The 27741-nt window shown below is 35.5% G+C and overlaps 2 protein-coding genes across 2 annotated transcripts in view; one reads left to right on the top strand and one right to left on the bottom strand.

Annotated features, from left to right (window-relative positions):
• The window catches only part of LOC105569326, a 281091-nt gene that overhangs the window by 74916 nt on the left and 178434 nt on the right, over positions 1-27741 (top strand). The window contains exons 4-5 of the mRNA XM_012025691.1: positions 4958-5192; positions 5545-5959. Coding sequence (XP_011881081.1) covers positions 4958-5192; positions 5545-5959 — 650 coding nt within the window. The remainder of the gene's footprint in view (positions 1-4957; positions 5193-5544; positions 5960-27741) is intronic.
• LOC105569324 (probable serine/threonine-protein kinase DDB_G0283337) lies at positions 18205-25797 on the bottom strand. The gene is given in 6 exon segments (XM_012025690.1): positions 18205-19215; positions 19218-20267; positions 20651-20758; positions 20970-21183; positions 21453-21567; positions 25648-25797. Coding segments are annotated over 6 exon segments (1680 nt in total). The 5' UTR covers positions 25754-25797; the 3' UTR covers positions 18205-19128.

The following is a 27741-nucleotide window of genomic DNA, read 5'->3' as shown; positions in this document are numbered from 1 at the left end:
AGTTACTATCGTTATCTACCCGATTAGTGAAACGCTACGTAGTATCCCTGCTTATGTGACGCAACAAACAATTGATGGATGAACGATATTGCGCGCGCGTGTGAATGGCAACATATCGCGTATATTTCTTGTTTCGACAATGTATACCGTTGTTGTCAAAATTTGAACTAGTCTGTGAAATACAGCAGTGATAAATTTTTACGATCTTTTTTATTTATTTTTAGATTTTGGAAAAACAATCCATTTAGAAATTATGTCGATTCGACTAGTTACTTATTGCAGCATCTATTTATTTATAATTATGACTTTTTTTATAGTTTTTCTATCGTTTATTAAACGATTATACTCTATTTAATTAATAATATGGATCGCTGACCGAATAAACAACGAATTGACTAAAAGTGACGAGAAGATTCAAGCAATTAATGTGACGTACTAATTAACGCCCGACGAAAGTGCATGCTGCCTCTTCCCAAGCTAATTATTTTTGTTTTACAAGCTGCGCGATTTACAAAAGTCACAACTTATAACTGCAATTCGCGTTGATAGTGATAATTATTATTATACAATTACCTGTAACAAGCATTTAACGATTCTCTGCCAAGAAGAATTTACACATTTCAACAAATGTGTTTAATGTTCAATTTCGTGATAGAATAATCTAAAATTTAAACCGTCAACTGTTTAAGAACACGCATATTTTTACATGTATGTATAATATCAAATTTTCAGTTATTAAAGTAATTACAACGCTATTTTTTTAACCTGAACTGTATAATTATTAATGAATTTATATTAAATTAATTATATCTATGAGTTTTATTTTTGGTCTTAACACGTTATGGACATGCTGTGTAATACATTCCTCGCTATTAGGTTTCTGCATAAAATTACATTATATAACATTATTGTACCTACGGAGTTTTAACTAGCAATTGTAAGATTATAATAGCCAGAAGACCCACGCTCTAACTTGATAAAGACCACAGTCCGGATGGTCGAAACGTAGTTAATTTTGTAATAAACCTTTCGCCAGGTTTCTTTGTTAATTATATCTATGTTATACTGATATCTTTTACTTTATTAATACACATATCGTATGAAAATACATAAATAATATAAACATTACATGTAATATTGATATTAACTATGAACACTTTTACAACGCTAGTGCAACACATTTGCGACAGATTCGCCAACGAATCTCTGAGATGCGTTTAACATTTTGCGTCTACGTAAGTTTCATATTAATACACGCCGTTACTGATTTACACACAATCTCTGTTTACGTGCTCTTTATCAAGAGATCTCTCGGCGCACTGTGCGTGAGCTCGTTTAACTCATGTTTACGCGACAAAAATCAGCCAGGCGATTACGATTAAATCCTTCAAATAATGGCGCCGACTACGATGCTGCGTCGTGACATTTCGCGAACGTTTTATGCTTTAATTAGTCTGCTAGAAACTAATTAATTGCTTCACGCCTATGTGTCCAAGTTGCTCGCTCGTGCGATTTTATCGCACGCGATGCGCGACGCTGGGTTTTAATTGAATCTTTTGCTCGATTAATCAATCAGACATCGGAATCACTTAAATCCCTAAAATTGGTTTCGGCAAAATGGCGAATGAACGGTCGGTATTTATAGCAGCGCGAGAAGATTAAAACCGGTTCGCAATTATCGTTCACGCAAGTACGATTTTACGGGAGCGCAAAAGGACGAGGAGAGATCTCGTTAATTATTTCGTGGACTCCGTCCGGAAAAAGATCATGATGATATTTTTGCACGGTGGATTTGTCTAACGATAAACTATCAGTGAACATCTTTGCAGATCTCCGTGATGTGTATGCATTATTATCGTGACGCTTGTTCTTAATTGGCAACGACATCGGTAATTAATTATAGCCATCTCTCCCGAATAAACACATTCCGCCCTTCCAGTAACGTCCGTCCTACTGTTTTCGTATATTTTTCTACGACCGTCGACCACACTATAGTCTTAGAGTTAAAAATAGAGGTGTCGCTGTTTCTACACAGCAATCGAGACGACGTCCGGCATGCAGGCTAAGCACACACCTTTGGACAACGACTTCGTGCCGTTTCCCACCTACCCAGATTCAATTAACTCACTAATTGAGCTCATTGTATACGTTCAATGAGCCGCAAAAATAAAGCTGTGCTATTCAATAAATAATGAGTGACTCTTGTTCTAATCTGTAGAAAGAATTGTTACCTATATTCAAGTTTCACATATGATTCCAACATTTTTATACAAATCTTTATTTACCGAAATGTTAATTAAGTAGGATACTCTGTAAAAGTTAAAAAGGACATTTTTACGCATATTACAAAATTATTCTTATTTATCTTGCATTATCAAATTAAAATATGAAATTAGATTTCTATTTCTCTCTCAATATAAGTATTATTATCTATATTAAAAGTATGTTAAGAATCTTGAGGTTTATCATGAGAGAAACTTTATATTTATGTTGATTTGAGATGTTCTTGAATTATTTTTGTACATATTTCTTTGATGAAAATTATATTGAGGTTAAATATAGGGGAAGTACTTTCTACACAACGTATTAATAGTTGTCAGTATTAAATCTGCATCGTATTCGGACTGTATTCTCGAGTAGAAATAGTCAGGTTATATCCTCGGTTTAGAATCTCTCTATATGTATTCACGTCCACATTTAGACATCCCAATGTGATGTAGAGACGACGCGACGTCTTCGCGAATAGCTCTCAAAGTTCTTCAAGTTCTCTGAAATGACCAAGTGCATTGCAATCTTCGATCGTACCTGCCACATTATTTTCTCGTTGATACGACGGGACAGAAAATAGACACGATTGTTGCCATTAAACCGACATTTGTAATACACGCACAAAGCCGTGTTTTATTAATTAGTTGACGTAATCAAAACGTCTAGTTTACGTGTGATTAGAAGTTGCTGCATTTCAGATGTGATAATTGTTTCAGTTAGTAAATGTAGAATTCCGTATGCGTATGGTATACATTATAAAGTTTAAAATTTTCTGTAATAATCTAAATTATTTTAAAATTGGATTTATTTAATTATCACTATTTCTCACTGTTATTTGATACATTTTTGTTTTTAGAAACGTAGCTTTATCGTTTATTATACATAAAATAAGACACGAAATAAGACGAAAGTAGATCGTTTTTAGCAACAACAATCTACGACAACTCATGCATTTCCCAATAATGTATAATTAATAAACTTGAATAGTGCGTGTTTGTGAGAATTACTTACGATGTTAACTGTCAAGTATTAGCACACGAGAATATAAGGAACTGTACAACTGTGATATTCTGGTACATTCACACGCTATGCGTGTGGGCGCGCGTCTAACCGGGAAAACAGGGAACAGTTCCGCGAATAGCCATTGCTTTCTCCAGACTTCCTGATGGCGATCCCTTGTCCTTGACCTCGATGGTACTCGCATCTTTGCGCGAAAAACTTTCTTGGTTCAAATATTAATGTTACATGTGCTGCTAATATATGTCTGGTATTATATTGTGAATGTTTAAAATGACTTTTTTATCACTAAAGAAGAGGCTCTTATTGATATTGGTACTATTTTCTATCCTTATACAAGAATTGGCCATTGAATGTCCCGATCGACATCTCGTATGTCGTCACTTGAGCGTGAAGAATTTCTCGTCGCTAGACGCTCGTTTGGCGCTACATCGCAAACATTTGCTCGTCTATCGCGAAACCGTCGACGCAGTTTACCCTGCCGCTCTTACATCTCCGAACTCCCAGACAGGGAGTCTTCTCCCTCATCTCTGGGTTTCTAGCTAGTCCCGCTCGTTTAAAGAATGTACTTAAGAATCAAAACAGAAACGCATTTATAGCTCTGCACGCTCATCCGTGTGCTCGTCTTTCGTCTCGACCCGACATCGTTCTCCTTGAGATGTAAATCATGCAGCGGTGCATTTATCTATGCAAGCGCGCGCGAAGCGGCGCCGTACCGTGCATTGGAATAATGCATTTCTCGCATCATCGACCAGCGACGTTCTCCACTTTGTTCATGACCTACGTTGCCAGCGAAGTTTTTGATTTATGTCGTAGCATGCTCGTTAGCTGATTATCGATCACGCGAAAAAGTATTGTTCGCGCCTCTGTAGCACGATAAAAGGGTAAAAGTATTGAATATCGTTGGTGCGGAGGGAAATTTATGTTGCTTTGCACCTATGAATAATTTAATAAACATTGAAATTATATAATATGTAATATATATCATTTATAATAAGGATTAACGAATTATGCTTCGGCCAACGATTTCAATAAATAAGGTTTAATCTTTACGGTACTACATATTTCAGTTTACTTTTTTATAAAACGCGTCACGTAATGCCGAAGCGACTGTTCGGCGTGTGTTAATGATTTGACTAAAACTTTTAAAAACTATTACTGTATCGGCCAAGTTATTTCAATTTGAACTTCAGCTGCGAAAGCGAGGATTACGTTAGCTATCGACTCGAGGGAACTTTTGCCGAACTACTTTGAAAATCTCCGCACAGCACTTCAGAGCAACTTCGCCCCACAAGTCGATGCAGGTGCATAGCACCGCCGGTTCCGGGCAGGTTTAGTTAAGTTAGGTTAGTTCAGGTGGCCGAAAGGCAGCGCGTACGTGTGCCAGGTTCCCTCGGTTCTACCTGTGGTTGTTCTACCATCACAAGCCGCAGGTAAAACAAAATAATATTTGTATATGATTAGCGGTATTATCGTTCCCGCATAACACATACCAAATCTCCCCAACTTGCTCTCGAAATCAGAATTGAAGGACTTTTCATTTCGATTCTAAACAATTAGCATTCGTTGGCGAGCACAATAGTATGAATAAAGTTTCAATTACTGTCAATTCGCACGAGATGTCAATAACGAAAAGAAGTAGCGAATACGAGAAAGAAGCGTACGTTCTCAGGGATGGATGACCACGAGATTCAATCCACGGTGGAGTCCATACTCGGGCCTGGTGTCAAGGTTGTGGACTGCGAGAAAAAGTCCTGCGTGAGAGAGGAGGAAGTCCTGCTGATAAACGGTGTGCCGATCCCCCTCGAGGGGCCAGACGGAGTCGCTATACGAGAAGCCATGATAACCGGCCAGGTCCCACCGTGTGATCTTCTCAACCAGATTCTCGTCAAGGCTGGCATTCTAAGGTAGCATTGTGGATCTCTCCCTACCGTGCATAATGACTTCGCTCCTTTTATATTATGTCCCATATTTTCTTCTTTTTTTTCGGTCACGAACGCACATATATTTTTGCGATAGTACATTTTGCTGTCTATCTTGAATTTCTTATTTATCGCGCTCGAGTTGAGTTACTTGAAAACTGTACTTTATTACTGTAGCCATGGGCGGTAATATGATGCTATATTATTTTACTGGCAATGTATCGATCTTAACGTAAACTTACTATGATTTATTATTCGCGATAATTCCATATTTCATTCGATACACACTTGGTACAAGATCCACACTGCTATTTTGTAAACTGACATGGTTCTAAAGGGCTCCGGTGCGACTCGAGACATCCTTAAGTGTAAAATCGTCTGTCGTGACGAAGGAAGAAGTTACTGTCGCTCGTGGCGGTAAAGTCGTTGACGAGAGAAGTCGCGAGACCAAGGAAAACAATTGTTACGCGTCGTCGACCAGCGAGATATGGGAACCGGTGGGAATCATTCATCGGCCAAGAAACATTAAGCCATTCGACAGCTCCGACGACTCCAGGCCGAACTCGAACGCTAGTTCCGATCAAGGTTACACGACTAGCAGCAATCATGTCCTCAGAGAACGAGGCGGCGCCTCCACCGCGGGATGTCCCATCTGTGAGGACAACGATCCCGACTGCACCAGAAGATGTCTTAGGGGACTCACCGGTCTCGGGAGACAGAAGGTTCCTGGTGTCCGTACAACTACATCGGTGGTAAGCGAATTTTCAATGAACACGAAAAGAAAGATTTTAGCTTTGTGTGTTTGTAGAAACTATCTTGTTGGTGGGTAAAACGTGAGCGAATGCAACTTTTTTTGCTAACAGTAAGTTTAGCTTTTAAAGTCAATGTTCAACGCGATGTCGAGTTGCAAAGTGATTAACTGTATGATCGATAAGCCGATCGATATGCATCTTTTTGCCTAATATGGCAGATTCTTAGGAAGTGAGTAAATGTGAGTAGTGCGATAGGAGACTGCTCTCTTGAAACGGGTTACCGCTTAAGTCGCCATATAAGCAGCTTTGCCAACCACGATAGCCATTTCTGTGTATCTCTGTCATCGTTTCCTCCATTCCATTGTTTCGCTCACGGAATGGCGAAAGAGTTAAAACATTTGCATTAAAAATTGTTATATATCGAGTTGCATTTCTAATAATTCTTGGGTTTTACCATCTTCTAAATCTCTTATTTAACACGTACGTGTTTGATACAATTCTTTTCTTAAAAGCGTGTACATAATTTCACTATAGTGTGTGAGAGCACGTGACAAAACGTAACTTTAGAATAATAACCTCGATGCTAGGAAAAAGTCAATGTACTCGCTTGTCATCCGAGATACGTGTGACGGGACTGAGTTTTTCCCCGTGTTGTCAAAGTACAAAGGCTTGATGGTGGATAAGGAGGTGATTAGCAAAATCCTGAAGCAACTAACGTCTTAATGTTATCCCCATCAGAAAACTAATGATCGTCATGGACGTCATCTCACAGTTAGGATAAGTCGTGTTCATCCTTGTTAAATCATTAAGTTTGTGCTATTTCATAAAAAATTTCATAAAAATAAAAAATTTCTATAATAGTATTTTTTTATAATCACGCTTTTGATCGGTTTGTAATTTTTGTATAGGTACATAATGATTGTTTATGACGATCTAAATATATTGAAAGAATGATTACAAATAATTGTATGAAATATAATTATTTAACTTTTAAATTTCATTATTTTAGATAGAGTACCCTAGTTTACTTTATTTATTAAAGCTGATTGAATTGATCTGTAACGATGAAGCATTTCTTATTTCTATTTATCACGTTTTGGAATAATTAATTCTTTGAATCGTGTTTATGTGTATCCGCTACAAAATACCTGCATGTACTGCGGTCGAATAGTTGCACGTATATCGGAATATAATGATACTTTTAGTAATTCTTCGCCGCACCTTTTTAATTTGCATAGAATTGATTTCTTCTCTACTCCCTCCATTATACTTTCTTAGGTAACTACCATATTTGTGAAATAATACTCAATAACGCTCATTTTTTCATTAAAAAATATATTTAATAGAGTTTTTAAAGTTACAAGATTTGTTAAGTTTAATATAACATTAAACTTTAACACCTAACGAAACTAACTACAGCCTATTTCAACGAAACTCCAGTTAAAGTAATCGACGTCGATTAATTCTCACAATCAATGTTACCAACAGTATTTTTGAATTTTCTATATTTGTCTTCTAATGTCAAATGTATTTTACGTGTCATGTTGGCAACTCTGTTGAGTGAATTAATCAATGATGAAATTAACCGGAGTGTGGTAAGCGACCCGAAAAAGTATTAATCGTTATTTTACAGCTTATCTTTCGATTCCTCAGTCGATAACTTATATGTATAGAACCATGAAATTTTTGTTAGTATGTAGCGATCTACCTTATCTTCTGCAGCTCTAGTAACAAATTACTATAGTCGGTATTATATCGACTAATGATAACAAATTATTCGCATCGATTACATCTGTCTCTTCTTTATCTTTAATGAATATAGTAGGAATTGTATTTGGCAAATGTTAAGTATGAAATTGTCTTTACTGATCTATCAAAAAATTTTAATATTAAAATTTGTTACGCTTTATTATAGTTTATGTTTATGTTTTATGCTGTATGCTTTATTTTTAAGAATATTTATAGGCAAAGAAAGTTGAGGTGTTGCATCTAAAGTCACATAATATTCTTTTTATTTTAAATATACATATTTTTATGTGTATGTATTCAATTTTATTGTTTCTTGTAATTATATTTAATTACAAAATTATAATTTAATTTAAATTAAATTGAATCTATTTTCATATTTTAAATATTTCGACTATATTTTCAGAATTTCATTTCCACGCGTATATTATTTTCCATTTATTGAGTATACATATAATCGTGTATCATATTATTATTGATTCTTTCAACGGCACGTCATCTCCACTAAGCAGACGCGTTGCGAAAACTACACGTGACAGCTCTCGAATTTCGAACTGTCAGAAACACGACAATGTTTGAAACGTGATCAGCCTCCTCGGCGAGCTTACGTTTACTTTTTACAAACATGTGATACATCCATATCGATAACTTGATATTCCCTGCATTTCCTTCCGAAATATTTGCTCGAGTTCCTGATATTATACCTGATGTGAATTGATATGCGCACTGATATTTATCTTGAACCGTTTATTGGTTTTTGTTTCATATCCTAAACATGATTGTATACGAGATAACATCTGCAACACACGCTATTTTCTTTGTGTATATTTATTCCGAAATTCATAAAGCAATTTATAAAGGCAATTTAATGTTTAATTTTACATTTTCATATTACTGTAATAAAATGAGAAAGGTGTAACATTGTACTGATATCACCGTCGAAAGACTCGCGTACGCCTCAGATAAATGCGAATTTTTAGTCGCTATGTGAACGAATTTAGGCAGATTCGGGATAGTAATAGCGACAAGCTTATCGCTTGTTGTTCGATGAGCCAGCTCGAGTTATCGGCATGACTATCGGTATACGTTTACACAATCTTTATAGGCACACGTTGTCCATGATTAAGCGAATGGAAAATCATCGGTCGTCGGGGCTTGTGACGCCGATTACCGATTGTCGGCTCGTCGGTGGATTTTCGTGCTGTTCGCTATCAGTGCAACAGCGTCAACAGATCACCTGCACCGGGATGCTGGCCGGTCTAATTGCCGGGACGTGCGGGAAATGGGAATGAGAAAACCGATCGATAAATCCAATTAAATTTTGTTACGCCGCCGTCGGTAGTAGCAGCAACAGCAACGACACGGCGACGATGGTCACGAGCGACGACGGCCTGACATCCGCCAAATTGCATTTTATGCTCGAGCGTCGATCTAGAGCTCGCAAGATCGTCTTTTGGCTATAGAGCATTGAAAGAAATTCTTTCCCATCGTTCGATAGTCTTGTCATTCGTATAATTTTACATCAATTTGCATTAAGACTTGTTTGCAAGTTGATTTACTCTTATACAATATTTGAATTGCAGCTAATTCACTGACATAATATTATTTGTTTATTAGTTTTATTACATTTATTTTTGTGCAACGGAAAGATAATAACATTGTTACTATATTATATTTCCATTTTCACTTATTTGCACAGGAAATGGGTATTTTATTACGCAAGCGCGTTGACGACACTCTTGGATAATGAAAAATTGAAATTGAGAGGCGATTTCACTCGCAATGGGATTCCCTTTGAATGCTTGTTAGAGTCGGCGATAGAGTCGGCGAATACGAATGAACATGCAATAAATGCGTCGTAAGGCGACGAACGTTGAATGAGTTGTTTACAAATGTCCATACATGTCGTCACCGTGACAGGCAATATGTTCACTTTGCGATTGAACTGTCTGGTCATGAAAGAGTAGCCACAGCGATAAATGGCTCTGTGTGGATTGTTCATTGTAATTGGATTTGAAATTACTATCGACACATCATTTGCTTTTTTGCATGCGCGCGCGTTTGTCGATATCCGCTACAATTATCTCGCTAACGCTAGGATTGCATTTGATTCATCAAAGTGTGGGCAATCTGATGGAGTAATTTAATAATAGCGAGGCGATTGCGTCCCATTTTATATCGTATATCTACAAATTTCTACAATATTCCACGTCTGCACGAGGATTGAATTTTTATATCATTTGTATAAACGTATAAACATATTCTTATACAGCCTGCCGAGCCACGCGATCGACATGTCCGTAGTCTTTTCGGCGGTGATCGATACCATTCGCGCATTTGTTGAAGCAAATGAATCGGCGCTAAATCCATCTTGATCCTCTACAGATATCTTGCACGTCCGTCCGCAACCATCATCGGTGTCTGTCTGCTCGTCTCTTCTCTTCGCACATTCTGACCACCCAGATTCCGTTTCTGTCGGACTATTAATACGCGTTTCCGCGTCCAGTACGTCTGGGAGCAACCAGAAACGCTAGCCAAAACTAGAAACCAGTGGCCGTCCGTGTCTCGTTCAAGGTGGAATTTTGCACCTCGGCTCTTCAACCTCGCGCGTTTTCCTCGCGAACTCACCTCGGTGACGGTGATCGACCGGCGATCGTACGGATACGGAACCTTCCCATCCGTTTCGTGCCAAGTGAACTTTCAAATGTCGAGAGAGAAAGAGAGAGGAGGCTTTTCTTTTCGATGTCACCAACGATTCCCCGAGATGGATGCCGGGGACGACTTCATCGTTGCGAACGAATCGGCGGCGTCGTTGGTGTGAAACGACGCAGATGGGTCATTGTGATTTAAGCGGTCTTAATTTTTAACTAGTCTGGCCCGTTTATCCTCGACGCGTCAATCCTTTATTCGCTCACTCAACAAGCGCATACGATGATATCGTCATTTTTTGTCAAAATATCAAAGATGAAAAGTGCATAAATTTTTATTATTTATTGCAAAACGTGTAAGTACAGTATATTTGTACATAAATATACGCGCGCGCGCGCCAAAGTTCTTTGTCGCTAGTGATTACACAATAGCATTTAAAATTTGGACAAGATATAAATTAATTAAAAATTGTACTGAGCTAGTTTATAACATTGTAAGAAATTTGTGACATTCAATTTTGTTGACGAAATGTCATAAATTTTGATGATTGTTTGATGACGAAAAGTGTTAAAGTTAACATAGTTGTAAGTTTGATTCATATTCCAGCGCGCCGTTTAAACTTTTTCTGTCAATATTGTAACTTTTGATCAAACTTCGTGACTGTGGGACGAGATCGTGTAAAGGGTTATTTTCTTGATAATCTGAAAAAGAAATAAAAAAATGTGAGCGAATAGTATAGCGTAATTCGAAAAGAGGACGCTCGTTTCGCGATCTTGAGTGTATCCCGTTAGAAATTGCGTTCGATAGGCAACTACTATAAATCTTTCCCTTGAGAACTCGACGAGAGCCGTCTTGTTTCTTCCTCCGTCGTCTTCTCCGCGTTTCCTCTGTCGTCCCTTCTACCCGTTTGCAGCTCTACTCGTGTTTCCTCGTCGAACGCTTTTCTAGCAAATAGCTGCACCGTGGGCCAGATTTATCGATATACCCTTACCAAACAACGGGCACTCGAATTCTTATTTGCTCGGAGTGAACGCTCCTTTTCGATGAAAGAAATATTTTCGGAGCCAGGACGCTCGATTGATCGAAATTAACGCAACGTAGCTTCCCATTTTGTACACTGTTGCGAAAATCAGCATGGAGAAAGGGCAATGTGTGCAGGATACTTTACCTACGATGTACGGAATTATGATAGCATTTGTCACATGTTTGGTCGGCTATGCGCTGTGGGTAAGTGTGGTTTATACTTACAATTAGAAGAAAGTCCGCCATTATGAGATAGGTTTCTAATATGAGATAGCAGGCTTTCAACATCCAAATTCAATCGCAAATCCTTTTTCGCAACGATTACACGATCTAACAATGAATTTTCCACTAAACAGACTTCGCTCCAAGGTCAATAAATTCATGGTGGAATCAACTGAAGATGCCTATTAATTTAACAGAAACCCTACTGTCTTGTATTAAAATCCTATCTCAAGGAACTTTCCTCTAATAATCGCTTTTCATGACGATGTGCAACGTTTACGATTCAAAATATCTTCGATAATATGTCGATGACTGATTGACACGCATAAAAATACTTTACATCAAATTACATATTGACACCTGATAATTCAAAATATAATGTACTTAGTTCTTTTTTCGTTTTATAACCAATGACATTTTTCTCGGCTAGACATTTATTACGAGATAAAAGTTTCACTTCTCAAAGCTATATTTCTCTTCTTATGAGAGAATGATGCTCCTTTTTTTCGCACTAAAGTACTTAATGTTATTATGGTGATATATACCATACGAAAAGAAGTAGGAAAGTTAATATGCGAGTTTATCTCTTCAAACCATTTAGCATTGTTGTAAGAAAAGAGTAGCGATAATTCTAGCGGAAAAATGCTAATCTCCTCGGGACAGTAAGTTCTGAGTAATCAACTTATTTTGTAAAGAGCAGAGGTGCGGGCTTTTTTGAAGAGAAACATTTTCTCCTCCGACTGAGAACGAGCAAATTTATTCGCGTAATTAGGCAAGCTTAGCATTGTACTGTATGCAGATAAGGCATCACCAGAAGACGCTTTCGCGTAATCGAAAATAAACGATCCACCGTGTACGTACGTGAACGATGCACGTTAACTCCTGGTTATTTCCGCGTTTGAAGGCAAAGCACAGTTCCGCGTTTCCGCTTATATTAGAGAAGCGAGAGCAGTGCGAACGGTAGTTGTCGTGGCACTCGATATCGTCGGCATTGTTTGCCGTAATCGCTGCTCGCAGGACGAACTATAATCCGCAGACCCGCATACATTTCGCATGGGTCGAATGCCTGCTCGAGGACGCGCCGACTGCTAAATTATGGCCGCGTAATTAAGATGCGAGCCGATTGTTTCATACGGGGGTTCCAAGCGAAGGGAGACGACGAGCTTAACTTAGCTCGTAATATGGACGCCGGAATATTAGCTCGGTTTGTACCTGCGGTATTCACGATTGTCCAATTCGAAACATCACAGGCGAAATTCCGCATATGACATTTGTGGCATCGGTAACGAAGATTGCTTAATTAAATATTAAGAACACTCGAGAGCACTTCCTACTGAAACCACTGGAAAATGTAGTCTTGAATTATTTCCCGTTTTGTCAGACAAATATAATGTCATGTTATATTCTGTGCGAGAAACGAATATTAAAATAATAATATTTTATCTAACGACGTACATATACATACGGTACGTATATGTACTTTAGTGAACTTAAAAGACATCAAATGACAACGTTTATTACGTCGGCACATCATGCTGTTGCGCTAAAGCTTTACCTACTTGCAAAAATGCATTTTGTTAATGGAAATAAAATCAAACTAAATCAATTTTTGTCGCCATTTTCGAGATTGTTGATACAATGTTCGGCACGAGATGCCATTGACATCGCATGTTGGCGTCTTGGTTGTTACCATAATGATATAATGATGCAATATTACGCGCTATAGGAATCGATCGTTTGCCAGATGTAATTACAGACCGATGCATTATCAGATGCACACGCAAGATATGATTATTATCGCATTCTCCCTGCCGCAGGTGTGCACACGGACAAATGTGCAAAGCGTGTCGATAATAGCTGCTCTACAATAGATACACATCCAGGGGCTACAGAATATACAGACATGCGGGTGAATAAACGTAGAATTTTTTTTCAGCAATTTAATTATATTCAACATTTCCTTTTTCATTGTCACCTTTATTGAATCTTTTTACGAAAAGTAAACTGCCAGCTAGAGGAAAGTCCCCTACTACGAGACTTCTAATATGAGATAGTAGGCTTTCAACATCCAAATTCAATGACAAATCTTTTTTCGCAACGTTTACACGATCCAACAATGAATTTTCCACTGAACGCATTTCACTCCAAGGACAATATATTCATGGTAGAACCAACAGACGATGCCTATTAATTTAGCAGAAACCCTGCTATCTCATGTTAGGAACTTGTCTCATATAATAGGAGACTTTCCTCTATATGTATTTACGATTTATGTTATTAATGTTGAATACGATTATTTAATTTTCTTACCACTTTAAGAATATAGAAAGCAAAAAATAGTTTCTGTGAGTCAGGGTTCTTCATTAATTTTTGTTAACAACGGATGCTATCATTAGCACAACTATACAACTCGATCTATACATTTCATTGACATTAAATTCTAATTGAATCAATGCGCAACGTTATTCCGTGTCAGTCAACAAGTCAATCGCACGAGATTCGTGTCCTACGTCGGGTATAAACCACAATACCGCGAGAATACAGGCCATTGTCGGAGAGCGCGATATTTGTTTTTCCGAAGCCGATGCCGCAGGGAAATGAGAAACGATCGTTTGCAATGCATTATCGCGTTAAAAGCAAGTTGTTAATGTCGTGCGCCAAGTTGTTATAATTGGCCTGCATGTATGAGCTAGTTGCAGAATTCTTTTTATAAAAACCAGGCGTAATTGCGTAATTCCATATTGTACATACAAGGCAGGTGCACACCTCCAAAGCCAATTGTTTGTTCGCCTTTGCCTCCGGCATGAGGGTATGCGTGGTTCTAGCATTAATTCGTAAAGTATTCGTCAATAATTAAATCTGTTTCAAGACCTCGTTATGCCACCTGTCCCTAAAAATAAATTGGGTTGTTTGTTACATTTATTTTTTATTACGTAAAATATCTGATATATTACAATAAAATAGATGTGTTATTTAAATTGTTATCTCTTTCTCGTGAAATATGTGAAATGTGATTTTTATTTAATTTAACGCGCAGTATGTAAATATTAGTGAGACGAGAGAATGAAATAATACATAGTAAGCGAGGGATCAGATCTTTTTCAATGACGTCACGCTCACATTTCGCCGATCTGTTCAGAAGTGGCTATTCTGCCATCGAGCTTTTCTGGACCGATGTTTCTCGACTGTAAATAGAATGCTCGTAAAAGCTAGAGCATTCAATTGCTATCTCTGCTTATATGCAGGTCTTCTGATTTCCTAAGCTCTCGATATTCATTTCAGAAATGTATCAGCGTTGCCGATAATCTTTTATAAATTGAATTTAGGTTGTAACATGTAGGTTTTTCTAGCCTATGCGTTCTATTAACAACGATAACAAAATGACCAATTAAGATTAACTACAAAATAATAAATTTCTAAATAACAAACAATAAATATTGCACATGAATAAATAAGATATATCTTGCGCTTACTCGAGATGCGCAATATTACTTAGAGAATATTTTTGTTACTCATGGCGTGAATTCGCGGGTTAGCCGAACTTCGTCCAGACGCAATTGGCGAGGTTCGACATAAAACGCGAATCACCAACGTTTCGGTACAGAAAACATATTTTAGGAGAAGCTGCTCCAGCAAAACGTGGTATCTCAACTCCCTCTTTACGATCGAACTTTGACGCGTGCGGCAAAGGAAGTTTTATTTATTCTATGGCATGGCACGAAGCGATAATTCCTTCGATATTTTCCTCGACGCTCCGTTTCACACTTTCTCTGCATTCTATACCAACAATCCGCTTCGAATAATCCGAATAATTTCTTAAGTCGAAAATAGCCACGAATTTTCTCATCTGCTTTTGACGGCATATGATTTCAAATATCTATCAATTGCAGTACGAACATTTTTGGTAACAAGTCTTGTGCTCTTTTCCTTTATATGCAATAGAGCTGCAATCTTTTTTTATTATTTATTTTTATTAAAAATGTCTTATTTAAAAAATATTATTTAGCAGACTTGCTTATATGTGCTTGTGATGATTCGTTGAGAATATTATTATACTAATAGCTAACATGATTATCAATATTTCTCACTAGTGAGAACGCTGTTGAAGCTTCTCTCTTCTTCTCTCCCCTCTCCCCCCCTCTCTCTCTTGACAATATCGATATGGAATAATAACTCTATGTTTTTCATGTTTTTTCTCAGTCTAATATTTCTCGATAATATAAAATTAGATAGTTCTTCATTCTAGTTTTTATGGTACTTCATTTCTTGCGGTATGTCAGTCAGTGAAGATCTGCCAACATCCGTTAGTTACGACCGAGACGTAAAAAGAGTTTCAGTGTAATTTTAATCGGGGAACGTTCGGACGATAGCAAGAACTTTCTGCGAGAAGACGAGACGTTTCCTGCTATCTCCGAATCGTCGATTGCACTTTTGCTCCTTTCATTATGTCTCGTCTTCACGGTGCATTTCCCTATTTTTTTATAATTTCGGCAAATGTTATTCTCTCTTTAGTCGAGATGAACAATTAATTTACATATCAAAATAACCAATTTGCAAGAATTAGATTCTACTATACATAGTTAGGTCACCCATTATTATCTTATTCTAATTCAAATTTATTCCTTGCAGAGAGAGAAGCTTGATGAGTGGTTGTAAGATGATAACTAGATACATGGGTTGTCACAAAAACAATTATAACAATATTAATTTTCAATTACTGATAAAATATCCGTTTTAGTTAACGGATTGAGTAATAGAAATTAAATTGTCATATTTGTATTAATCACGTAACTCTTAGAAGACCCTTACGTGTTTATATAACTTAGATTCTAATCAGAATTTTTTAGATCGTATTTAGAAATAAAAAGAGTTGCTCTTTCCGAAAATCTATTCGATGATGGGATATCTGAAAAATGATACAAGTTGAAAGTGGAGATAAAAAAATAAGTAACCCCTGCATTTTCACTGACAAATATTCAGCTAATATATAATATAATTTTGTTTACTTTGAGTGGAATAAATCGTGGAAAAAATTCGATCTAAAAGATAAATAAAAGATACAATTATTAATTAATTATTATAAATATCTGTTAGTTAAAAATTGGAAATTATTAATTTTTGTCTTAATTTTCTTTTTTTTGTAGATATTCCACTCTTGTTGGTTAGATTCTTTAAAAAGAGCAACTGTTTTTTTCTCTGAATGACCGGTTGCAATCTAAATTTTTTTATTAGGACCCGAGTTACAAGAATTTGAAAGTATGTAAGGACCTGCCCTAAAGGACTTAATGGATTAATATAACTTGCACACTTGAACATTTGGACTTATCGATTTTCATGGAATTAACAGATTTTCGAAATAGTTTATAATTTTACATGTTAAACTTGTAATATTACTCAAACACTGATTGTACAGCTGAGCACTTTTGTTACTTCATGTAAAATCTCTGCTGTAACATTTGTTCACTTGCAGCCGCAAATTTATGCTTTTGAATAAAAGATGAATTGCGGTCTAATATTTCAAACAACGCAAATTGTGACTATTAATTTAATGTTGGTGAATTTAATTCCGTTATAATTTTTAGCTCGTTTTGGTGAAATAATTATGATTTTAATTAAAGTAAACTATAGTTTTTTATTTTCCTGGTTTTAGTTCTTACATTAGTGTTTTTTTATCCTGAAGGTATTTCAAAGTAATTTTTTAAATATACATATACACATTCAATTAAATACATAGTGAATTATAATGATGTAACATCTTATATAACAATATTTAATATTTTAAATTACAAACTTAATTTTACTTTATAAATAGTGCACTTTTCATTCTTAAAATTTATCTTTAAAATGTTTGTATTTTTATTAGCATTCGATATTACAATAATATCGAATTTTATTAGTCTTCGATATTACAGTACACGATATTAAAATAATTTAGCAAAACAATTTTAACGAAGTTTAAACGTAAATGAAAAGCACGAGAAATTGGAAAAAATAGGAGAAAAAGTTGTGACTATATATTTGTATTTTTAAATATTTGCTTTAGACAAAACTTAATTATGCAGCAAAAATGTTGAACATTGCATAAAGTAAAAGAAAATATTACTTATGTAGTATTAGTGTACGAATATTCGTACAGTTGTACAATCTATGTAAAATCTAACGATGCAGTCTGTCGCGCGTTTTTAACATTGCGAGCGGATTTATTGCCGTGTCCGAGGATTTCTTCCCCGAGGACGATTCCCCTTCTGGGGCTTATCCTAGTGGAATGTCGTTTTACTTTCTGCGTATTTCTCCTCGACGACTTTTATGTTGCCTCGTTGCAACGAAGTGTGACAAAAACCAGATACATGCAACCACAGAAAGAATAAACAAGAGATATTATTAAACATTATGTCGATTTGCACGATTAACGTGAGTACATAAAGCACGATGACATGGTTATATGAGGCGAAGTTGTAAATTAGATATCATGATATGACGATGTCGCAAGATATCAACATGTTGCTTTAACAGGCTGATTATATTAATTTATCGTTGTGCTTAGGAATTACGGACTCACCATCTTACACGAGAAATTCAATTAAATGTAGAGTGGAATAATTTTCTGTCCGAGTAACGTTTTTCTCTCTTTTATTTTTAGAAATATTACATAATTCTTTTCAGTACTTCTTACACCTTACGTTAATAAGGAAATATCTAAATGCTGATTTCGTATCTGAAGTCACTTTGTGCATTTCATGTGTATATTTTTAACTGATATAACTGATAAATAAAAATTGACTAGCAATGTCTCGGCATACAAGAGAAATACATATTAAATAATGAATAAAGTAGTAAGTCGTATTTTATTATCATTTTTAACTGAGCATCGAATATATAAAAGCATATGAAAAATCAGTATATTTTTATTATGTGAAAAAGCACCTATATGAAAAAACAGCATATTTTTAGAAATAATGATAACGCATTAACATATGCTTGCGTGCGTATGAGAAACATTGGGAAATAAAAATTAACATATTCATCACGTGACAAAAACATTTTTGGCCGATTCTTAGCGCGAGTAAATAAGAACTTTTTTTTAAAATGTATGTATGTGTTATGTGATACGTTTTTAGAATTTTTAGAACATTGTTGTTTGACGGTCAGTTTTTATAATGTAATTATTTAAATTTTACTTCAGCAACACGAAATGAAGTAAATGCAGAGTAAAGAGAAATATTTTTTAGATACGGGATAAAGCGTACGGAATTCGTACACGACAGGACATCGGTATATCCATATCATCCTGCCAGCGATATGACTGTAAAGCTTGTAAAAATCCTAAAAACAAGTCGTTAAGGTCTGGATATCTGGAATCATAAAGACCGTTTGGAACTTTTCCAAGCAATGTCCCCACTAGTTTCTTATAATGCTCGTCGGCCATTAATTGCTCAGTCAGAGTCGCTTGCAAATTCCGATGATTCTGATGAACTGGCGATCGATTATCGAAAGATCTTTTGATCTCGCTGGGCCTTGACCCTCTTTTCTTAGTGAAGCGTTCGGTTTCGTGTCCTCGGCGCATCGAGATGTCCTCGAAATATTCTTTTGGAGGTGATGCGACGCTCATACCCCATTGACCAAACAAATGGTGCTTTCCATCTTTCTCGATTTGCTCCTCATTTTTCCGATGCATCGATCGTCGAGACATATCTTTTAGAAATTCTGCAGGCGGCGATGAGGCGCTCATGCCCCATCTACCAGAATGAAACGATCTTTCGTGACTCAGTTTCTCCGTCATATCCTTCTTTCCTGCATCATGTTTCTCCTCCTTGCTCTTCCACATCAACGATCTCGCAGCTATGATCGTCTCGTCCTTCTTATTATCCTCACTGTTTTCTTCGTTGTTATTTTGAGAGGAACTAAATTGACCGGGAGATTTCTTTATAGGAAGTTTGAAATCGATCTTACGATTTGAATTCTTACTAGTTTCAGCAAATTTTTTGAAACTTTTATTTGTAGGACTTTTAGGAATATTTGGAGTCTTCAATTGGAAGATCAGCTCTTTGGAAGGCAAATTTGCATGATTGTTGTTCTTGCTCTTTCGTTTCAACAAATTCGCCGTTTTATCTTCATCTGTTTTATTGTTGTTTTCTTTTTTGTTATTTCGGGGGAAATTAAACTTTAAATATTTTTTCATGGGAGATTCTTTGAAACCATTCGTATGATTTAAGTTTTTGTTGTTCTCTGAAGATTTCGTTAAATTTGTATGCATACTCGTACTATTTTTAAGAATATGTAAATCTTTGAATTGTTGTGAGATTGAGTGTTCAGGATGCGAATTTATTACGGAACCGAGACGGTCTTTTTTAAGTTCGCGCTTCTCGTAATCGATATCTGCATTCTGTTTGATGACTGGATCTTCCTTTATTTCGTAGTCCTTGTGTCGTTGATGAGTCGTCGTGATAGGTGCCTTTCGAAGAAATTTTTCAGATGAATTTTTTATACTTCTTCTCCATTCATCGCTTTTGACTTTTTTAGATGCTCCATCAACATTTGTACCCGCGTGTTGTTTTGAGTTTCCCCAAGAAGAGTGAAATCGATTGCCAGAAGAAACATTTTTCATACCCGTGTTGTCTTCAGTCGCTGATAGATGCTGCACAAGCGGTTTCAGAGTGGCAGGATCAAGCTATTGCACAGTAATAATAAAAAGTCATATAAAAATTTACAAATTAACATATTCAAGATTTTTCCGCATTTTCTTTTACGTTTGTTTGAATCTTGTTATAAAATTTACAAAAAGGGTGCTTTTATTCTAAAATGTCTTAAGTAACGATATTTAAGTTATCTCAAATAAAGAATGTCTATTTCATATAGACAAATTTATGAATATACACATATCATATGTTTTGAATATTAATTGACATTAGTAATTTTATTAAGTAATAAATGATTTTCTTAAATTGACTTTAAAACTGCTTTAACAATTTTAATCTGTTTTCAATTGTCAACAACATGCAATCGATTTTACGTCAAAATATTTGTTATTGACTTTAATGTTACATGACTTACTTCCATATTTGTTTTCAACGATTCGCTTTCTTCAAGTAACTGTATAGGAAGTTTCAATCCTTCCTTTACATTTTCGTGGTGTTGCTCGTTTTTTAAAAGTATTGGTATCTGTAATAAACACTATCATTGCTAGAAGCGTATTGTATTAAAATTTATAACGTATTAAATAATATTGCTTTATCCTACAGTTATAAGAAATATAAAAAAATAATTTAATAATGATTTTTTTTGGAGACTCTGTACCAAAATATAACAGCATGAAAAACGTAAGTTAATTTAACATTTCTCCCCAAAAAGAGTAATTTCTATGTGTCCTCACTGTGATCGATTCGTAGTTCGCAAGTTTTCCTGCTTTCGTAGTTTCTTCGACATTGTCGAGGGTAAGTTTCACGTTTCTTCTGTACGCTGCCCATTTTTCTCTCTCCTGTCGGCTTATCTCCTGCATTTTCTTTATCCACGGATCCGCCATCCTTTGTTCCGAATCCTCGGGTTTTGTAAATTCCATCCCCAGGTTTCTCTCCGTCAATTCTTTCCTGTTAAACCGGTTGAGTATTGCTTTTTTTGCAATAATTTGTTTTACGAATTGTACCGTTTAAAAACTTATTTATTCGTAATTGTTCGTGAAATACATATCAACTTTTGACATTCTTTATGTAGAATAAGTATAGAATGTTTTAAACCATTTGCGTCATTATTGACTTGGTCAAAATGTAAGACATTTGACATAACAGAAATGAAAACGGAAACTTTATGAACATCCTGTGTTATCAACGCAGTGACTGACTGCGGTTTACCGAAATACCTCGGGCCATAGTACTTGTCAGGCGGTTTCCAGTTGTAATTCGGTAACCGCTGAATGTTGTTCCTGTGCCTCGAAACCGCAGGGTTCTTCTCGAACTGTCTTGAGTCGGTGTAATCTGCAAACAAGACTGACGTTGGATACTTGATCCTTAAAGACGAGACTTAATCGCCACTTAGTTACATTTCGAACGTATAATGTGAAATAAGCCAAAGTACTTGAAGTTGAGGGTCCTTGTCAAAAGGGCACTTGATGTCTTTTGCCATGCGTTATCTCCTGATTATCTTGTTTGTTAAACTTAGAGATATATTACTTTTATATTCCAAATTGTTGTGAAGGCTCCCGAAAAGAAAAATATAAAGGAAGGAGAGAATGTGTGCCAATGTGAGCCACAAAATGAACAGACCTCAGTTCTCACAATATAATTCCTCAATTTCTATTTAATATAGGTTTCGACCCTTCTTCGGGTCTTCTTCAGTAACTCGTACAATCGAAAATATAGATCGGCACAGCATCGAAGTCAATCCTCTAATTTTGTCAATCAGTAAATCTCTAAATGATGCCCGACATAAAGACAGTCATTTTAACATCGTCGTCACGGACTCATCCCTGGTCGAGTTAATCAGTCCTCTTTATGTCGGGCATCATTTAGAGATTTACTGATTGACAAAATTAGAGGATTGACTTCGATGCTGTGCCGATCTATATTTTCGATTGTACGAGTTACTGAAGAAGACCCGAAGAAGGGTCGAAACGTATATTAAATAGAAATTGAGGAATTATATTGTGAGAACTGAGGTCTGTTCATTTTGTGGCTCACATTGGCATTCTCTCCTTCCTTTATATATTACTTTTATGTTAAACGGTTATCATAGTTCTTCTTAATGGGTTAATGAACAGATGAATTAGTTGACTCGCAACAGCAATTGCATTTTCCCTTTGTAATTTGTCTAACCATCTAACACTTATTATCGTTTAAATATTTATTCATTATATTTTCTTTAGTTGTATTTCTTAGCACTAAGGACGATCCGGAGTGGCTCGAAACGTTTGTATTTTACACTCTATTATTAAATTGTCCATGACTATTTTAAAGACTACGTCTTATTACCTGCGTACGGCTCGCATTGGCCTTTCCAACCCTCCACTGGTTTTTAAAATATTTATCCATTTTTTTTGGTGAAACCATTTCCTTTGTGCTAGATCTATCATTTATTATTTCTTCTGTCCAACATTCTGCAAAGTTTACTTCAACTGTCTATTATCAATTCGACTTTTCAAAATATAAATGATCCGTTGCGATATCTCTCGGTTGTTTAAAAATCTTGTTGACGGCAATATACAATAGAAAGATCGTTTGCACAGTAAAGCGTGATGGTGATAAATGTGTGAAAAGGGATCAATTTCGCGTAACGCGTATTAGCTCGTAAACGTACAATGAAACTAGTCGTTTTGGCGACATGGTCTAGCTGAAGTTGTGCGCTCTTGGCCACAGTCGGTTACAGTTTAACGATATTTAATTGTCAACGAGGTACGGACAGTAATTGAAAAGATAAAAGCGTAGTAAAGCGTTACGGGAGCCATAGTCGTTTCTCGCGTGGAGTTCATTTACCGGTATTTACTTTTGATTCGTCAACCGCCAGACATCCATACATGCATCGTACACGCGCTTGCGGATACGTGTGCATGTCACCATGGCCATTCGCTGTCGTTTTCTTTGTTTGTACGTTTAGCTTTGCGGGGAAACTTTTTAGCAATCAAGTCACTTTGAAATAAAATAAAAATTATCTTCGGATAATAGACTTTAGTTAAATTCTATATTCGAAAAAAAACCAAGAGACTGCGTTAGCGCAGTATTAGGATACTGAAGACGCATGATTTGTTTGTTATTGATATTATATTTTAAGAGGGTATTGAAAATTGAGAAATATAGATAGAATTGATAAAAACATGATTAATAACTTTTGAATATAATTTAAACAAAAAGTGAGTATTATAACATATCGAATGTGAATATAAATGTGATGAACATATTTTACGTACTAAAATAACTTTTGATAGTCAATGAAACATAATTTATTAGTATATTAACAGAGGAAATATTTTTCGATTATTTTCAAAGAGATGCGCTACAAAAATTCACGATGTGCAATGTATTAGTGCGATTTCGGGGTAAATTAAGAACAGAAAAGAAATTTTGACTGACATTAACTCGCCAATGGGTAGCACTTTTAGCAGAATTTAATTTATTTTGTGACGCACAGGATGCTTCGCTACTGACCATGGAATTAGATTTTGGGTGCGCCAGCTTTTGTTGGGGAAAAAGCAACTTTACCCTTTGACGCTGGAGTACGACACTGGAGTAAACTGTAATCTACGAAGTTAGCACCGTATTTTGAGCGGATCGATATAACGAGTTGAAAGTATCCGACAGCCTTTATCGCTGCACGGAGATTGCATTCGGCCACGACTTTTATGCGAAACGCCCCGCGACTTTAGCCGACGCGTTACGATCGCGATACGATCCGCGCCGGAAATAGAAAATCGATGCTAACCATTTCGAACGGATTCAAGTTTATCTGCGAGATTGACGTCAGAGCTTAACCTAATTGTTCGAAAAGATGTTTGCTGCGAACCGGTGAATATCAAATAAATGAGCCCTTTTTATCTCGTGACAAAATTACGAGGTAGACTAATAGTCGTAAGATTCTTATTCGTATCTTACATTCTAATGTGCGCTAATATAATTATCTAATTCCGACTTTTATTTGTTTCTCTTGCGACAATCACGTCTATTTTAATTTATTTCAGCACCATTGATCAATTTGGAGTCAGCTTTTTCTAGGGAAAATTCGATGACGTATTATCTTTTTTACCATTGTCTAAGATTGAATTTTAAATATTCCCCGTAACTATAATCCTCATATGAAAGTGTTATTACGTTCGGTTGAAATCGAATGAAATGATAAGACTTTGTTGTTTGTGTGATTAAATTTTATATCTAATTTTGGAATTCTAGAGAGCTCTAAAATTAAAACATTAGTTCTAATACACAGATATACCAGTAACACGGATACACTGAAAGAATTAAAGTAATTTATTTACGTAATAGAATTTTTTAACGACCTAATCTGTAGTAATCCTGCGGAAGCTAAAATAGAGTAAGAAAATTTAAGTAAGCATTTGAAGAGAGAGAGCGCAAACTCGAAGATATATTTAACTCACAGCACATTTGCTGCGGTGTCCGAGAGAACGGAATAAAGTGCAAACACGCGTTTACAATTTACCATTCAACCAACACGTTTCCTGATAATTACTCGTGTCTGCGAACAATCTGATCGAGATACCAGTCTGAAAATGGTGATTTTCATCGGATTCCGACGCGATGAGATAAGAGTAAAATCAAATTATTACAAACCGGATAATCAGTGTAATCTCGATAGCGTACCGATCGATATTCTCAGCCGTATCAAATGCGATTCGTCTCGTAACAGTGGTGTAAAAAGACAATGAAAAGAGATCATAGGAATCTCGCCGCAAAAAGCGAGAGAAACGCCAGTCTCCTCCGATCTTTTTCTTTCAGAATCACAATCGTCGGTCGATCCGCTGAGGCGGATAGAGATAAGAATTCCGCGTTACGCCAGTTATAGGAATCGATTTTTGTCTTTTTTTTTATTTGACTTGTCGTATCTTGCGTCGTAAATTATGGCGTAGCAACGACTACGGTCACTACACTAGATTGTAGTATAGTACTTTCTTAAGTTCTTTCTGTATTTACATTTGCACATTTACAATGCATTAACTTTATCCAAAATCACGCGGTTGCGTTATTCAAGTGCGCAATTACTTAAACTAGATTGCTTTCTAAAAATTTGTCAAAATAAGACTATAATAGCATAAAATTGCTGACAAACTTCTAATAGCTTTGAGTGATTTGTTTATATTTCGGAAAAAATTAAAATCATTGTTTTTAAATCACAAATTAAAAAATTTAGTAAACGTTTTAAAAGTTACCCTTATACATGTAATTAAGAAATTCGTGCTACTCTTCAAAAGGTCAAATAAAATATCTTACTACTAGTATCAATACTGTTGTCGACTGTGTACCTCTATCGCTCTTTTTATTAAGTGAGGTAATAAACGTAGCTTGTTGTTGGATTTCAAAATTGTCGTGTAAAATAAAGAGTTAGTTGCTTACCAGACGAATTCGAGGCATGAATGAGTGGCGACAGAAAGCAGAAGACAAATGTCACAGGCACGAACAGGTGGTTACTATGGCTGCTGGCCATTTTGTCCGGCAGCATATGATATACACATCATGTATGTACATATACTGACCGATCGAAATAGTGGGGATTGATTTATTATCCATCAACGAACCCCGTTGTAGCAATTCTCTTCACTCATAATCATCCTAGCACTCGTCGAAGAGGAATCGGTATGTGTCGATTAGTCGCGATATCTTTTCAATGGAATATCGTGAGACCACGAAGAATTGAACTACAAACATCAGTGTAACAACTGTTCGATCAGTAAAAATAATCGTATTCTTGAGCAGATGCTATTTTTGTATAAAATAACAGAAATAGGTAAGTAATAGAAATTTCTAAAGCTTGGTTATATATTCGTAACTTTATTTAGCAAATCTGTCTTTTATTAAGAATATAATTATGTCTTGTACGTTAAACGATTGTGTGTCGAATGGCTTTTATTCGATTTTATAAAGGAGATATTTATTTTCGTTTACTAGAGTGAGTCACGTACGTTATCGATCGTAGTATTCATATCAATGCAAAACCAATACGATCTTACAAATGGCACGGAAAATCGAGAGTGCCGTGTCCGATTTCGACACGCGCATTGCCTGATCGCATTTTGTTCGTCTTAATAAACTATGCAAGCGAATAAAGCAGTGCACATGTTCGTGACCGATTAATCTTTATTGTTGTTCGCTTGTTTAAGCGAGACACTTCGTGAATCTATATTACCTATTTTTACAGATACCTAATCGAGATCAGGATTAGGCGTTTACACCAAATAAATTACAATAAAGTTTAAATATACGTATAATATATGTATAAGCTGTGCCAGTTAACATGTTATTTATATGTAAATTTATATGTAAACAATACGTAATATATGGATTATCAAATTCATTCGAAACTTCATATTTTTAATCAGAAATATCAGAAATGTATATTTATTATTTTTAGTTTGTGTTATTTTTAGTTTACTAGTTTGGGTGCAATTTAGAATAGCACAAACATTAAAACCGGTTGTAAATATTTTGATTTTATACCTGTAACATATATAATGTAAATTTGAAATATTATTATTTACTTTTTAAATTTTAATATTAAAAAAATATTTTTAATATCAATACAACATCCATAACAACCTGCATAGAAGTAATTTTAAAATTTACGGCATAATCTGATCGAGACATCTATGGATCGGTGTATACGATGCGGATATACATATGTATATAAATCATTTCTATTTTTTTTCTTTTATCAATACAGCTCGCTGTAATATTTGAGAGCTAACAATAAAATATGACATGACAGTGGAAACTAACCGGTTGAGACAGGTAACACAATATCATGTATGAGTTTGTCAATTTTTGAACGCAATTTTTATTTAAATTATATTTGTATTGTAAAAGTATCGCAGTATTATTATTCACCAATTAATGAAAGTTCATATTTTTACTATAGTATTAGAAAGGAAGTAAATTAATTTTATTTTTCTTTTGTATATAAATGAGATAATGTTTGAAATGATCATCTATTAAAAGATTTATACATCAAACGAGAATGCAAAAATATAAATTTTCTCTTATTGTTTTTTATAGTAAGCCAGTTATTACACTTCTTCAATCAATTACGTAGTGCAGTTGCTGGTACAACTATTATACATGTATACTCGTATTGATAGACATCAAGAACGACGTTTCTTAAATTTGATTTCCTCTTATTAAGTCCTTGGATCATAAATACTTTTTAACATAAGCATATATTTATCCCTTGTTCGATTCAACTAACACATTTTGAATATCGTTCAGATGCCAATACATTTCTCGATCTTTCCCTGTTACGTTTTAACCTAATCAGGATACGTATTATTTCTGGAACACATTCCGATAAGAATTGTTCGATTACTTCCTACATTTCTATTGTGTTTTCTAGAGAAAATGGAATTATTTTAATCGGAATCCATTTCGATTATTTCCATGATAGATGCCCTATTTATCCACAATTACATCAAAATTAAAATTTTTATATCAAAAGAC

This window comes from Vollenhovia emeryi, unplaced genomic scaffold (assembly GCF_000949405.1).
Source record: "Vollenhovia emeryi isolate VEMERY1.0 unplaced genomic scaffold, V.emery_V1.0 DF939124.1, whole genome shotgun sequence".
NCBI classification, from domain to species: Eukaryota; Metazoa; Arthropoda; class Insecta; order Hymenoptera; family Formicidae; genus Vollenhovia; species Vollenhovia emeryi.
Note: the sequence above shows the minus strand (reverse complement) of the source record. Positions and strands in the feature narration are given on the sequence as shown.